The 17,399-nt window shown below is 37.2% G+C and overlaps 1 protein-coding gene across 9 annotated transcripts in view; it reads left to right on the plus strand.

Annotated features, from left to right (window-relative positions):
- Positions 1-17,399, plus strand: part of BTRC (beta-transducin repeat containing E3 ubiquitin protein ligase) — a 228,204-nt gene that overhangs the window by 173,394 nt on the left and 37,411 nt on the right. For all 9 annotated transcript variants that reach the window (XM_058298531.2, XM_058298529.2, XM_058298530.2 and 6 more), the window contains 2 exons: positions 10,374-10,605; positions 14,423-14,609. In XM_058298531.2, the coding sequence (XP_058154514.1) occupies positions 10,374-10,605; positions 14,423-14,609 (419 nt within the window). The remainder of the gene's footprint in view (positions 1-10,373; positions 10,606-14,422; positions 14,610-17,399) is intronic.

The following is a 17,399-nucleotide window of genomic DNA, read 5'->3' on the forward strand; positions in this document are numbered from 1 at the left end:
GGAAAATGTTAGATGACTATCCTGTCCCTTTGACCACCTCAAAAATTAGGACATAATCAAAATGACTTTGTTTTGATTTTGGTAAATTTTATACATTGTTTTTCTTATAGTTAGTAAATACCAAAAAAAAAAAATGGCATCTGTATAGTCTTTAAGTAATCATATCTACTGGGACATTTATGAGTTCACTTACTAATGAGTTTTATTTAAAAGAATTGAAGTGATTTCAAGCTTTCTTTTGTTGGTTATTAGAAATCACATTTATAATGTGGACTTCCTTCTGCTGACAAATCAGCCTCTTCCTGTCTTCCATGTTCACTAATCAGATCTGACATATTTATGAGTTCAACTAATATGTAATCATATTTAGTAGAAACTGTTAAAATATTAATGCAGTAATGCCACTAAAAAATGTGATGTTTATTTCTGTTGAAACAGATGTCCCATTCTCTCTCTCTATAGCCCACTCTTTTTTTAAAATTTGAACCCTCATCCCCACCCCCACCACAAAAATAAAAAGATAATGGTTTACTTATTTAGTCACTGAAAGCTATAAAGTTTTTTTTAAGAATTGAAAACTAGGATGTTAAAAGTTGTGATCCTACTTTTGAGTATATGTTGTCTTTTACACTGCATGTTCAATTTATGGTCACATTCCCTCAGTTTCTCCCAAAATCCTCTTGTAAAAAGATGCGCAGGTGCCAATCTCCTCTATCTCTTCTGGTTTCTTTCTTCTTTTCTACCCTAGCTCTTTGGGCATTCTGGAGCCGTTCTGGTCTCCCTGCCATTACCATCTCTATCCCTAGGTATGCTTTCCTATCTCTCTTTTAATCCTTATCAAAACGGGTATAATATGATTTCCTCTTAATTCAACTGAGACAATTTTGACTTTTTAGAAAGGTGCTTTCACAAAGAAATCAAAGGAAAACAACAGGGGAAAAGCTTTTAAATAGGTGTTTTTAAATTCTTATTTAACTCTAGTTTGACAGCAGACTTTAGAGTATTCTCTAGACCACCACAGTCCCAGTTTTTTTCTTAGCTTCAACTCTGTCTGGAGAAACCCTTTTCTTCCCACCTCCTTAAAAAAAGTATTCTCCTTTCCCCCTCAAAACTCTTGAGAGTTTTACCTTATTCCTGCTGGCCATAGAAGCAAGAACCCTGATTCTATTAATATCCCCATCCAGGTTGATAGACCAGATTAAATATCTGAAGAATCAGCCCTACCGAAGAAGTAAATCATTACACTGAAATAAATGTATATTATAACCAAGGCATATTATTCTCAATGAGCCCTTCTTCCTCTCTTATGAGGGGAAAATATCTTTCTTGTAAGCACTTCCTAATCTGTCTCTTCTAATTCTAGCCATGATTGCATCTTGCCTGGGTTATTTTATCAGCCTTCTGAGTGTCTTCCTGCTCTTGTACATCATCTCCCCCTGCCTGTTCTGTGCCCCTCCCCCCACCACCACTGTCGGTTCTCCAGGTGGCAGCTGGTGAACATTTTTCTAAAGCACAAATCAGATGATGTCATATTCTGCTACATCAAAACCTCCAGGGCTCTCCTTATACTTAAAAATTTCAGACTCCTTCCCATTTGGGAAGACCTTATATGATCTGACCCTGCCTATTTCTGTAATCTCTTTTCCCACCACTTTTCTCATCATTCATTCTGCCCAGCCACACTGACCTTCTTTCTGTCTTTCACTTGAACACATCCTTGCATTTACTCTCCCTTCTGTCTGGAAGCCTGTTCCTCCAGATCTTCACAATCTTTCTATCTCATCCTTCAGATCTCAGCACTAGTGCCACCTTCAGGTCAATTTCTTGACTACCCCAGTTATTCACTCCCCAATATGTTATTTATGTTTTTTTCAAAATATTTATCAGATTCTGAAATTAACATGTTTGTTTATTACCTGTCCTCCCCGAAAAAGGTAAACTCCTTGAGAGCAGAAAGTTTTTATATGCCTGTTCACCACAGTTTCCCTGGAACTGAAAAAAAAGTACCTAGCATGGAGTAGGCACTGTTGGTTGATTGATAACTGTAAAGTTCCAGCCTTAGTCAAAATGTTTGTCCTTTTCCTCCTTACTTCCAGCACAATCCCTGTCCATAGTATTCCTAAATTCATTTTCATCATCACTGTATCCCCTATATCTAACACAGTTTTCAATGCCAGAGCCTTTTCTCAAAGCCTTCTCAGGTCCAAACAATCTTTAAATATCTTTTATCTTTACATCTAACAGTAAATACTTTCTTCATCTAATTCTTGCATACGCCCATTTCCAAATAGTTTCCTATGTTTGGAACATTTTCCTTTTTCTGCTTTGCCATACCCTTCCTGGTAGTTAAAGCAGTCTTTGCATGCAAACTAGAAATATTTGTCATTTCTACATCAAGTTTAGCCAGTCCACACTGACATAATTGCACGGGCAGTGGGTTAGGCCAATTGGTGTCTTCAGGGGTGTATTTTTACCTCATGGCCTTGACTACAGCTTAAGAGAAATGCATAGTAATTTTGAAAGCGGTGCATGTAATATGTTTTCAGGGGGAAAATGTTAACCCTCAGCCTTCGAGGACTAAGCTGGAGAACAGTTATATAAATGTTTAACTCCATTCATTTCACGTGAGTTGTCAGCTTATTTTTGCCTTTCTTTCTTTTGGAGATAACTGTTCATTGCAAATAGAAAAACAAATAAGGAGATACCCGGGGTGGCAGAAGGTTAAGAGTATTATCATTAAACTATGGTGGTTTGTCAGTTTACCTAGACACCTAAACACTAGTGGTTGAGTCATCACGCTTTTGTTGGGAAAACCAAATCAATTCTACCACTGCTATTATGTTACCCTCTCTCCCGTACTCTCTAATATACAGCCTTTTGATATTTTTAATAATTGAACTTTTTCATTGTGCTCTTGTGGATTTTCTTTTAATTGTAGACCAAAGCTTCTGGTGCATTTATTTTAGACATTTGTAGAAAAATCTGTAAAGGAGAATGATATAGGAAAGAAACTCAAAAACAAACACCTTTACTTCCAAAGTTTTCTATAAATGTAATATCTTAGTAACAAATGAAATTAATATGACAGTGGCATTTATCCTTAGGAATACTCCAAGAAGTTTTGTTTTTCTTTTGTAATTGGATTTTTTTAATTTTAAAATTTTTATAATATGTATCTTTTATTAGAAAAGTTGTGGGCTTACAAAACAATCATGCCTAACATGCAGAATTCTAACATATCACCCTTCCACCAACACCTTGTATTGTGGAACATTTTGTTACAGATTATGAAAGAGCATCATCAAAATATGTCTATGATCCATAGCTTATATTCGTTATATTTTTTCCATATACCCCCAATTATTAACACCATTTGTTAGTATTGTACATTTGTCATAGTTCATGAGAGAAGGCTCTCATATTTGTACCGTTAACCACAGTCCATCATCTACCACATGGTTCACTGTGTTATACAGTCCCAAGCCTTATATAATCCATCCAACATGTACACTCAGTGGCTCTCACTTTCATCACAGAGTTGTGCTGTGTTTGCCTTGGTAAATTTTTGGACATTTTCTTTAGTCCGAAAGAAAAAAAATCCCATTCTTCCCTCCCCCGTTATTATTATTATTGTTGTTGTTATTATTATTATTGGACTTATTTTTTAATTATTTTTGAGCATTTATTTTTTATTATATATTTTAAATATATATAGATCACAAAAAAAATGTTACATTAAAAAATATAAGAGGTTCCCACATAACCCCCCAACCCCACCCCCACTCCTCCCATATCAACATCCTCTTTCATTATTGTGGCACATTCATTGCATTTGGTGAATACATTTTGGAACACTGCTGCACCACGTGGATTATAGTTTACATTGTAGTTTACACTCTCCCCCAGTCCATTTAGTGGGTTATGGCAGGATATATAATGTCCAGCATCTGTCCCTGCGATAACATTTAGGACAACTCCCAAGTCCCGAAAATGCCCCCACATCACATCTCTTCTTCTCTCCCCCTGCCCTCATCAACTATTGTGGCCACTTTCTCCAGATCAGTGCTAACGCTTCTTCCATTACTAGGCACAATAGTTCTATAGTAGAATACCAATTTAGAAGTTTTTTGGGGTTTTTTTTAATCCACCTAATTAAAATATAATTTAAGTGCAGGAAAAGACACCCATTTTAAGTATACCCAGTTGATGAATTTTGGCATATAAACCTGTGTAACCACAACAGTCAAGATATAGAACATTTTCATTCTCCCAAAAAGTTAATTTGTGCCCTTACCCAGTCAATTGCATCCCCACATTTAGGCGCAGGCAACTGCTGATCTGTTTTCTTTTACTAAATAGATTAGATTTGTTGTTCCTAAAATTTCATATAAGTGAAATCATAAAGTATGTACTCTTTTGTTCCTGGTTTCTTTTGTTCAAGTTATTAAGATTCTTATTGTTTTGTGTATCTGTACTACTTTTTCTTTTTGTTGCTTAATACTATTCCATTTATCAGTTCATCTCTTGATGGGCATTTGGATTGTTTCATTTGGGGGCTGCTATGAATATTCATGTACAAGTCTTATAGTTTTATTTTCTTTGGGAAAAAATCTAGCAGTGGAATTACTGGGTCATATGTTAACTTTACATTTAACTTGTTTTAAAAGTTGTCTTCCTGTCTTTCAAAATGATTATGCTATTAGTCATTACCACCAGCAATATATGAGAGACCTCATTGCTCTGCATTCTTGCCAAAACTTGGCCTTTTTAACTTTTTTAACTTTACCCATTCTAGTTAGGTATTTAGTAGTATCTCATTGCTATTATAATTTGGATTTCCTTAATGACTAATAATATTGAACATCTCTTCATGTGTTTATTGGTCATCCTGAATATTTCTTTGTAAATGGTTCAAATCTTTTACCTATTTAAAAAAACAGGCTTTGTTTTTTTCTTATTATTTTCAATTTACTTAGACTCAATTATTATTGAGTTCTTATTATTTGTCAAATACATATATTGCAAATATTTTGTCCCAACCTGTGTTTTGTCTTTTTATTTTCTTAATTGTTTCTTTCAAAAACCAGAAATTTTAAATTTTGCCAAATGCTGGTTTATTGATTTTTTTTTCTTTTATTAAGAATGTTTGTGATTTTGTGTCCTTTCTATGAAATGTTTGTCTATCCCAAGGACACTAAGATTCTTGCCTATGTTTTCTTCTAGAATAAATACATAAATCCAGAATCTACTCTGTTAATTTTTGTTTGTGGTGTGATGCAAGGGAAAGGCCCTTGTTTTTCCAAATAGATATCCCATTGATTCAAAACCATTTCTTGAAAAGACTATCCTTTCCCCACATTGAATTCTTTTGGCATCTTCCTTGGAAACCAGTTGGTCATATGTGAGTCTATTTCTGGTCTCTCTATTCTGTTCCATTGATCCACATGTTTATCCTTACACCAAAACCACACTGTCTTGTTGACCATTGCTTTATTGTTGGGTCTTGAAATTCAGTCGTATGAGTCCTCTAATTTTGTTTTTATTTTCCAAGGTTTTCTTTTTTCAAGGTATTAACATATATGGGGAAGCAGATGTGATTCAAGTGATAGGGCTTCCGCCTACCATGTGGGAGGGCCCGAGTTCAATCCCTGGAGCATCCTGGTGAAATAGAAGAAGACAAAGCATGCCTGTGTGGTGAGCCAGTTCCTGCATGGTGAGCCAATGCTGGCACAAGTGAATCACGCAGCAAGATGATGACACGACAAAAGAGAGACTAAGGGGAGAGTCAGGGTGAAGCGCAGCAGAGACCAGGAACTGAGGTGGCACAGCTGACAGGGAACCTCTCTCCACATCAGAGGACCTCAGGATCAAATCCCGGTGAATCCTAGAGGAGGAAAAATGAGAAGAGAAGACAAAAAGAGAGATAAATACAGAAGATCACACCGTGAATGGACACAGATAGCAAAAACAGCAGAACTGGGGGAGGGGAAAGGGGAAAAAATAAATCTTTAAAAAAATAAGAAACATATATTGTTAAATTTGTTTCTAAGTAGTTTGCTTGTTTTTTATGCTATTGTAAACTGCATTGGCAGATGATTTTTAAAAATATATTTAAAAAAAAACAACAAAATGAGTTACCCTTAGGGAGACTAGCAACTAAAGGATCACAAGATGGGGCTGTAAGGCTCAAGATAATCTGGTTGTTAATCTTGTACTGCTTACATGGCTGTGTTCACCTTGTGAAAATCCACTGATTTATACTTTTATGTATATTATACATAAATGAAAATTTAAATAGAAAAATATATATTACATTGTGAGAGAAGGGTATACTTTCAAAGAAGAGCATGGGGGAGTTCAATTCTAGCAATGTCATAAATTCATTGAACTAGTATTGATAGCTATCATTTATTTAGCACTTCTATGTGCCAGGTGGTGTGCTAAGTATGCTTTTTAAAAGATTATGTTATTCACTCCTCACTAAAACCTAATGAAATTGGTCCTATTATTTTACACATTTTACAGATGAGGGAAACAGACCCAGAAAAATAAAAATTCAGGAAAAAGTAATTTATTCCTTGTCATACTGTTGGTAAATGGAGGAGCTAGAATTTGAATCCAGGTCTTTTTCCTCCAGGACCAGTATGGTGTAGTGGTTAAGAGTAACTAAATCAGGGAGGCGGACTTGGCCCAGTGGTTAGGGCGTCCGTCTACCACATGGGAGGTCCGCGGTTCAAACCCCGGGCCTCCTTGACCCGTGTGGAGCTGGCCCATGCGCAGTGCTGATGCGCGCAAGGAGTGCCGTGCCACGCAGGGGTGTCCCCCACGTAGGGGAGCCCCACACGCAAGGAGTGTGCCCCATAAGGAGAGCTGCCCAGCCCAAAAGAAAGTGCAGCCTGCCCAGGAATGGTGTCACACACACAGAGAGCTGACACAACAAGATGACGCAACAAAAAGAAACACAGATTCCCATGCCGCTGACAACAACGGAAACAGACAAAGAAGACGTCGCAAATAGACACAGAGGGCAGACAACTGGGGTGGGGGGGGGAGAGGAGAGAAAGAAAGAAAGAAAGAAATCTTAAAAAAAAAAATTAAAAAGAAAAAAGAGTAAGTAAATCATATAAATGATACGAAATCTGAGTGTCTTTCTGTTTCACAAAGAAATACTGTTTTGAAGTATGGTGACTAAAATGTAGTACCAGCTAGGAGCCCAAATGAACAGCTGGTAAATCCATGAACTCTCAGTTTATACTTCATTTCTAATAGCCAAATATTTTTAAGTCCCATTTATGATTTGATCGCAGAAAGCATAAGAAAGTCTTGACTGAACTTAGCTCCTGGAGTGGAATAACCATACTAGTGAAATCCTCAGACAGTTTTAGCTGTTTAATAGTCTGATAGTAACGGATCAAAGAATGACCCCCTTGGTTATAGAAATATCTGGGTTGTTTAAAGTATAAATGGAATCTTTTCGTTAACTTGCTGATTTCTGTTCTCTTTTACTGGCATTTCTGGTCTTCAAAAGACAAAGGGCAAATGTATAAAAGATGGTGGAGTGGGAAGTTTTGCTTGTTGTGATGAGAAGTGACATTTGGTCAAGCGTAAAAACCCACCATTTGTATTTGTTAGCTCTAAATCTTATTCCACATTTCATGAGTTTTCCTTTTCTGAGTTGCAAACAAATAACCTACACAAAGAAACAGCCCAGAGTCCCCCAAGGCCTATGTCCAACAAGGTTCTTATTAATCATTTTTAGTCTGTACCATAGACAACAGTGGCATTTATGCTAGAAAACATCCAACTCTGCACACCAGGATTGCTGTTTACAGGTGTCAGTTCTTTCAAGTGTAAATAGAATGGCTAATGCCATTCTTGAAAATATACTTTCAACTGTATATCAGGGACCATTTGTAAAGAGGCCTGCATATAGGTGTTGACATTTAGAAAATAAGTCAGTCTTGTGTCTTAAATAGCTAAAGTTGATCCTCTAAATTTGGTACAGTTTTATGGCATGTTGCACGTTCAATTTATAGGGATGAGCTCTATAGTAAGAGGTGTCTCCCGGACAATTTGGGGTTGCCTCAGGTAAATATGGCAAAGATTCATCAAATTACTTTGAAAAGTACCCAGTTGTACCACTTTGTGGTTGTACTTTAAAGAAATTCCATATTTTCTTCAAAGTAGAAAGAGTTTTAGTTGATTTCTGTATCTTTCTCTCAGTGTTCCCCAGCTTCACACTTTGGTATATCCTTGCCTTCTTTTTTTCCCACACCCTTTATCCCAAGAATGAGCAAATTCAATTGGCTCTGCCTTCAAAATACTGAATCCCAATTATTTCTCACCACCTCTACAGCTATCACTCTAGTCCTAGAGTTTATCTCTTTCATGGACTACTAAAGTAATCACTTAATTGGTCTCTTTAATTCCTTTCATATCCCCTATACTCTATTCTCCACACAGCAGTGATCCTTTTAAAAGGTAAGTTAAATCATGTCACACTCGTGCTTCTAGGTGCTTCTCCATGTAGCCTTTCTGTCTGCACAGCTTCTTATCCTCTAGGCCTCCCTCTCTAGCAGGGTAGCCTGAATTTCTTATGTGGTGACTCAAGGCTCCAAGAAGGAGTAAGCAGAAGCTGCCTGGGCTCAGAAATCTCAGAATGTCACTTTTTCCATTCTGTTAGTCAGTGCCCAGATTCAAAGGATAGGACATAAACCCAAACTATTGATGGGAGGAACAGCATACATATTTGTACAGAGAAGGCTGGAGTTGTTTGGGGCAGTCTTTGGAGATTGGTTAACACCACCTAAATGACTCAGATGTTCTGTCTCTGACCACTTCTCAAGCCTTATTTCTCCTTGCTCACTCTATTCAGCCACACTGGGCACACTGCTACCCAGGACGTTTGCTCTCAAAATTCCCATTGCCTACATCATTCTCTCCCCAAATAACAAAATGTCTTGCTCCCTCATTTATTTCATGTCTCAGTTCAAATGTCACTTCTTTATAGAAACCATTTCTGACCCCTTAGACTTTAATAACTGTACTAAGGGTTTTGTTTTTGTTTTTTTTTAATTGCTGCATAACAAATTTCCACAAACTTGGCTTAAAACAATACCCCTTTATTAGCTCACAGGTCTCTAGATCAGAAACCCAGCATAGCATAGCTGTATTCTCTGCTCAGGGCATCACAAGGCTGAAATCAAGCTGTCAGCTGTCTGAGTTCTCATCTGGAGGCTCTGAGGGAAAATCCTCTTCTCATCTCATTCTTTTTGTTGGCAGAATTCAGTTCCTTGTATTTACAGGACTGAGGTCCCTATTTCCTTAACTGCTTGTCACTCAGGGGCTGCTCTCACCTCCTAGAGACTGACCCCATTCCTTGCCATGTGGAAACTCTCTGCTTTTAAAGGGCATATGGATTACGTCAGGCCCATCTGGGTAATCTTCCTATCTTAAGGTCTCTGTTTTGGGACCTTCATTACATCTGTAAAATTTCTCATAACAGTTCCTCCATGTATTTGAATAACAGAAAAGTTGTGTGTATACCAGGGTTTGAGACCTTGGGGACCATATTAGAATTCTGCCTATCTCAATACCACACACCACTTCCTCCCCAACTTGCTTTATTTTTCTTCATAGCACTATATCTACATTATGTTTTCTGCTTATTTGCTTATGTCTTTAACTTGTCTCCCCCACTAGAATTTACATTCATTATCAGTGACTATACCCTTTGTGTTCACTGTTCCTAGCACCTAGAACAATATTTGACACATTGTAGCCTCTTAATAAACATTTACAGAATGGATCAATCAATTAAGAAAATTTATGGCATATAATTTGATGACAGTAGAGGTGGAATTTTTTTAGAAGGAAAAAAGTACATTGAGCATGTGAGAGTTAAATTTAAATTTTATCTCCAAAGGTACCAGAGTCTCAAAATATTCACTGGCTTTGTTTTGCATAGAGGATTTTTTATTTGACTAGTAAAATGTGAGTTGTGAGCGAGTAATTGTATAAACGTCCAGTAACTGGTGTATACAAGGAAAAGCAAGTTCCTTTTTACCTGCTAGTAATAGTAACTTAACCTGCTTTCTGTATTCATTTTCATCTATATCTCTCCAAACAATCATTTCATCCTGTGAACTTTTCGAAGTGGATCCTTAGTCTTCTGTCAGTATATTTGATTTACCAACCTACTGTGGCATTTCTGTGGCTTTTGTAATTGCTGTTTGCAAATGTCCAGTTACTAACAGAGTAGCAGAGTGAGCTCCATCACAAAGACATAACATGCCAGACCAGAAAATTATGCATTTTCAAATTTTCAATACTTATTGTTATATGTTTCTTTTAATCCCCTCTCCCTTCTACAGACAAAACTTGCCAATGGCACTTCCAGTATGATTGTACCCAAGCAACGGAAACTCTCGGCAAGCTATGAGAAGGAAAAGGAACTGTGTGTCAAGTATTTTGAACAGTGGTCAGAATCCGATCAAGTAGAATTTGTGGAACATCTTATATCCCAAATGTGTCATTACCAACATGGACACATAAACTCGTATCTTAAACCTATGTTGCAGAGGGATTTCATAACTGCTCTGCCAGGTATGTCTATGGGTGTTTATTAGCCATTAATTTACCTGAAAGATTTGTTACAATAGTAACTGTACTGGATCTTCAGCTCTACATATCTTTTTTTTTGAAAGTCTTTATTGGCTTGAGTTTTACAAATTGAGTCCTTTACTCAGACCTTTTTGGGATATAAATAAACAAACAAACTCTGGAAATAAAGACTCATCGTATCCCTATCTCCTTCCTATCTCATGCCCTTCTATTGACCACTGATTTTTCTTCTTGTTTTTTTTTTTGTTGTTGTTTTTTGTTTTGTTTTAATTCAGAGGTGTGCCAGTTTAATTTAGGCCAGTAACAAGAGTTTATTAAGAAACAGGAAAAAAGATAGTTCACACCCAAGACATGGGTGCAAGCATGCTCCGGGGTGAGACACGCCTATTTACCACTGTTTTTACCCATGTACAGGCCCAAATAAAATCTTTTTTTGAGGCAATAACTGGTTTGAACTGTGTTTTATACTGTGTGATAGTTTCAATGTATGTTACCTATATACTTGGATTTGGGTTTCTTTGGGAATTTGTAAACAGTATTTAAATTCTAGGATTGAAATAAGAAACATTGTTGAGGAGAATTTTAGAAAGAACAATGTCTCAGGAGCCTTGTTTTGGCAGTAAATACATATAAATCCCAGGGGTTACAATCTCACTGTGCTCAGTAACCAAATAGCTATTGTAAATTTAAAATACCATTTTTTTTGGGTGGGGGGATGATTGTTTTTCTGAATGCTTAATGGTGATCTAAGACACTAGGAAGGTAGCAGTGTTTTGGGGAAATCCTATCTTAGGTTAAACATAAGGTTCTCATCTATTAAAAGCTGTTTTTATTTTTTTTTTTTTTTTAAAGAAAAAAATAATACAAAGATGAGTGAAGCTCAACTAAAATATCCTCTTTTTTGTTGTTGTTTCCTGATTATAGAAGTTATATTACAGGAAATTTGGAAAATACGCAAAGGTGTAAAAAATAAATTTACCCAGAACCCTACCATTCAGAGAAAACTTAGTGTTCTTAATATATTGGCATATAGCATTCCAGCTTTTCTAGGTGTGTATGTTTCCTCCTAAAGCTGTGTTCATATATATTTTTGTTTGTTTTTAAAGATTTATTTTTTATTTATTTCTCTCCTCTCTCCCACCTCCAATTGTCTGCTCTCTGTGTTGCTTTTTGTTGCGTCATATTGTTGTTGTGTCAGCTCTCCGTGCGTGCGGCACCATTCCTAGGCAGGCTGCACTTTCTTTCACGCTAGGCGGCTCTCCTTATGGGGCGCACTCTTTGCGCGTGGGGCTTCCCTACGCGGGGGACACCCCTGCGTGGCACGGCACTCCTTGCGTGCATCAGCACTGCGCATGGGCCAGCTCCACACGGGTCAAGGAGGCCCGGGGTTTGAACCGCAGACCTCCTACGTGGTAGGCAGATGCCCTAGCCATTGGGCCAAGTCCGCTTCCCCATATATGTTTTATAGCATATTTTTTCCTAAAAGTTTCTCTTAATGTACTTTCCTAAGTGTAGGTTCTTCTAAAACATAATTTTTAAATTGTTTCATGGTATCATTCTTTACAGTGATTGAAGCCTATATTATTTAACCCCTTTAGTGAACATTTAGGTAGCTTCCAATTTTTTTTTGTTTTTATAAATGTTTCTATGGTGGACATTCTTATATGTTAGTATTTTGGACATCGTAGGAATAAATACCAGAAGTAGAATTACTGTATTGAAGACTGTTAACATTTTGAAGGCTTTTAATACCTATTGCCAAACTATCCTCCAAGAAAAAATAAGATACACCAATTGTACCCTGCCCAAAATTGCATATTGCTAATTTATTTAATCTTTACCAATTATATCTTTTTAAAATTTTTGTTTTTCTAAACATGGGACTTAAATTGCTCTTTAAAACAAAAGAAATACCTATATTTATCTATAATCGCTCTTTGAAACAAAAGAAATGCCTATTTTATCTATATCTTAGAAATAACAATTTTAAAGCCGAATTTGAACTGGTCCCTTTTATTAAATAGAATAGATTTTTGCTCCCTTTTCACTCATTGGATTTTGTTTTAGCCAAAGGCAAACTGTTTTCTTTGTGTGAACAATCTGTGTGTACCTCCTTACTGTGTTCTTCCCAATCATTGAAGCATGCTAGTATCTCAAGCTTTTACCACTAAGAATTAATGGTATACCAGTTGATTAGGCCTGTGTATTCTTTTCCTAACTCTGATCCCTAGTGTGTATCAGCTGACCACTCTTAAAAGTATTAAATCATCAGTTTAATGCTTTACAACTGTTTTAACTTTTAAACCTACACCAGTTGGCTACAGTTAGTTTTTTTAAAATGCCTGTAATTCATTAATGTAATGAGTTTGTTTGGAGTGTAAGGTAAAATTACTTCTAAAACTTACTGTAGGTACATAGTGAAGGATCAGGAGCAATTTGACAGTAGCCATTAAAAACAAAATGCATTTTGCAAACTTTTCTGATGGTGAAGAAAAATTATTATATTTTTAATTGGCTTATAGTCATGTCCCTTTAATAAAATTAGGTGATAGATGCCTCTGACATTTCATGCTTAAATATGACATGTCACGTCAGCCAAACAAGATCCATTTATGCTTGCTTCCCTAGTCTTCTGAAAAATGTGACCGATAGTCATATAATCTTTATAATTAGAATAATGTTTAAGTGCATTTGGATTGTTGCTATGTATCCAAGTCTGTCTTTGCATGATCCAGGGAAAAGGCACAAAATAAAATGTGGTATTCTTTCCAGTTTGTTAATTTTGCACCCAAGGGAGTCACAGTATCAAAGAATCCTTCTGAACTATTTAAGTTCTTTAGAATACCTATGATATGTAACCTGTAAAGAGAAATAACTTTAAATGTTTCTATCTTGTGAATTAGAACAACAGCCAAAAGATAGTTTATTAGTGTGTCCATCTATTTTACAGGATCTGTTCCTCTGAGGCTTCTATACAGATTTGGGTGGTGAAGCCAGTTTGCACAGTTCAAGACCTACCATCTACCATTTTCCTTTGTTCATCCTAAAAAATATTCTCTGAAATGCCAACCAAGTTATTTATTGGTCTAGGATGTTTCATTTTTGACCAACTGTCACTGAGGTTTTATAGCAGTAGCTATTCTTAAATATATTTTTGAACACCCTAAATTAAACTCACCCTTGAACTTAAGCATACCTCCCTCCCTTTCCTCTCAGGATGGTCTGATGCCAATCCATATTTCCTTCTTCTCTCCTTACTTTCTGCATGCCCAACATTCTATAACCCTGCACATTCTGACTTAGTGCCTCTCCCCCAGTACATTTAAAAGATATTTCTTTTACTGAATTGCTTTGGATTTGTAGCAGTAATAGAAACAGAATGAGAAATGGACCTAATATAGAGATTTGGAGGGGTGGGGTTCAGAATCAGAGAGTTTGAGATGCCGTCCATAGAACATCCCCTAGTGCTGAAATCCATATAGATAGATGTGAATTGTTTTCTGGAATCCTTTTTATTTTTAATGTCTTGGGGGGTTGCTGGTTGTTAGCTTTAACTTCCTTATCTAAAGGAAGATGGAAAATACTGTTCATTTCTATAACCTTATGGAAAAATTATTGACACTCATTTTACCCAAGTCTCTGTTTGAAATAGAAACTGGACCACACTAAGGATGATGATATGCCTTTATACCAGAACAGATGCTGTTCTATTTTAAAGGACCTTTTATAAAAGATCATTCACCACCCCATACATTCTTTTTTCTTTGCCTCCCCTACTTCCTACCCCCACTGTGGAAAGCTCGGGGTTTGGATCATGTTGCTGAGAACATTCTGTCATACCTGGATGCCAAATCACTATGTGCTGCTGAACTTGTGTGCAAAGAATGGTACCGAGTGACATCTGATGGCATGTTATGGAAGAAGTTAATCGAGAGAATGGTCAGGACAGATTCTCTGTGGAGAGGCCTGGCAGAACGAAGAGGGTGGTGAGCCTTTTAACTTTTTTACTATACTGTGTTTCAGAATCTAGCCATTCAGAGCCATTGGGAAATTGTAGGGAACCATTGAGGCCACTTATCATTTAATACCATTATTTTGCTGGTTTATAGTAAAAAAAAAAAAAAAAAAAAATTAAAGAATGGATTTTCATTTACTCAGCAGTTTTTCTTCTAACCAATCACTTATAAAATGACATAATGTTGTGTTGATACTGCTCTTCAAAAAAATAATGATAAAATGGGCAGCCCGTGAACTTAAAGCATTTGTAATCTGGGTACAGAAATTAGTATCCTAAAAAAGGACTGATTTGGGAAACGGACTTTGGCCCAGTGGTTAGGGCGTCCGTCTACCATATGGGAGGTCCGCGGTTCAAACCCTGGGCCTCCCTGACCCGTGTGGAGCTGGCCATGCGCAGTGCTGATGCGCGCAAGGAGTGCCGTGCCACGCAAGGGAGTCCCCCGCGTGGGGGAGCCCCACGCGCAAGGAGTGCGCCCATGAGGAAAGCCGCCCAGCGTGAAAAGAAAGAGCAGCCTGCCCAGGAATGGCGCCGCCCACACTTCCCGTGCCGCTGACGACAACAGAAGCGGACAAAGAAACAAGACGCAGCAGATAGACACCAAGAACAGACAATGGGGGGGTGGGGGGGGAGGGATAAATAAATAAATTAATTAAAAAAAAAAAAAAAGGACTGATTTATAAGGCAAGGAGATAACTTTGAACCACATACAAAAGGCATCAGATCCAGCTTTCTGCTCAAGTAATCCAGGACAAATGATTCTTTTCTCCTTCAGAATATTTCTTGCCTTAGCTTATGCCCCTAGTATTTTATCACCTTTGTGGTAAAAAAAAATTATTTTTTATGTCAAAGTAGCTATAAGAAAAAATGAAAAATGGGATTTGGTATAAATCATTGTTTCTTCTTAATACCTTTATATATGTAGTTGGTTCACTTTCTTTTTTGAGTCTTTCGAAGTTCATTAACACATGGTATATATAATGACCTCTAAAATTATACCAAATACTTCAGAGCTTTCTGACATTCTGGCTATTAGGAAGACTTTTCAAATGTCTCTCAAATTCAATTATAAGGAACCAAATACCAGGGACTTCTATGGCTAAATCAAAATTGCATAAAGAAAAGAATATTGTTGCTTCCATTTCCCAAATGTGACTTTATTATTCTCATTATGGTGGGAAAATAGAAACCTTATATTTCACAACCTATTTCATACTTTGGAAATAAACTCTTTAATAGTATTTTTTAAAAAAACAAGTATATAGTTGTACAGCATTCAGAGTCCTTCGTTTTGCTAAAAATTTCAGGCCCAACCTTAGAAATAGAGCAGTTGCTTACCTGATAAAAATTTCATGGCAGCAGAAAGATTACTCTACCTCTCAAAAAGAAAAAAGAAAGGGAAGTGGATGTGGTCCCATCTACCATATAGGAGGGCCAGGATTTGATTCCCGGGGCCTCCCGGTCAAGCCAAGCTGGCCTGCGCAGTGAGCTGGCCCAAGTGGAGAGCTGACACAGCAAGATGACACAATAAGGGACACAGAGGAGAGACAATAAGAGATGCAGCAGACCAGGGAGCTGAGGCGGCCCAAGAGATTGAGCACCCCTCTCCCACTCCGGAAGGTCCCAGGATCAGTTCCTGGTGCCACCTAAAGAGAAGACAAGCAGACACAGAAGAAGGCATAGTGAATGACACAGAATGCAGACAATGTGTGCACAGCGGGGGGGAGGGGTGTAGTAAATAAATGTATAAATCTTTTAAAGAAAAAGAAAAAAACTCTCCTCCAAATAACTCCTGACCTGAAATTTTAGTTATAAAGATTCTTTCCCATTACCATATATATAAAAATTTTGTTCTCTATTAAAATATATTTTGTTCTTTTTGGACTGTAAAAAGCAGTGAACTTATATCACACATTGGGAGTTTACTTAATCCTTGTTTTTTTGAAGGCAGATTTTAATAGGGGCAAAAAAGAAGGAAAGACAAGAAGTAAGTAGTAGTTCTTGGCAGGAAGAGATGAAAATGCCAAAGGTAAAATAGGCTCCACAATTTTGCTTAGGATTAGCACTAAACAGCAAGATCTGTTATTTTAGTTACTTTGAAAAGATGACTTTTTGACCTTTTAAAAGAATATGTGCAGGAAAGTGGATGTAGCTCAAATGGTTGAGCATCTGCTTCCCACATATGAGGTCCTGGGTTCAATCCCTGGTACCTCCTAAAAAAAAAGAATATATGCAAGAATAGCTGAGAAATAATCCTGGATTCCACAGTAATTACTACTTTTTCCCCTAACTCTTCAACCAGAGAAACTCATTCCTTCTCTTTTGCGCATCCTTCAGAGTTCTGGCTATATTCCCTTGTCTTTGGCCATATTTATTCTCTTAACTTTATAGAGGCCCATGAAATTCCAATTATTTGTCCAACCGTGAAGACCTTCTCCAGTGGCCCCTTGACTTTGTTGTTAGTGCTTCTGTTTCTACACGTTGCCCTTCTTCCTGTGTTAGTTGTCTTCCTTTTTAAAAAATTTAATCTGTGATCAGTGTCTCATTTTCTTTCAAGTTACCTCACTAAGCATATTATGTCAATAGTCTCTTTTTTTTTCTTTTTATCTCCCCCCCCCCCCCCCGTGTCTGCTCTCTGTGTCCATTTGCTGTGTGTTCTTCATTGTCTGCTTGCATTCTTGTCAGGCAGCACCAGGAATCTGAGTCTCTTTTTGTTGTGTCATCTTGCTGCATCAGCTCTCCGTGTGTGCAGCACCACTCC

Source organism: Dasypus novemcinctus, chromosome 6, assembly GCF_030445035.2.
Source record: "Dasypus novemcinctus isolate mDasNov1 chromosome 6, mDasNov1.1.hap2, whole genome shotgun sequence".
Classification (NCBI taxonomy): Eukaryota; Metazoa; Chordata; class Mammalia; order Cingulata; family Dasypodidae; genus Dasypus; species Dasypus novemcinctus.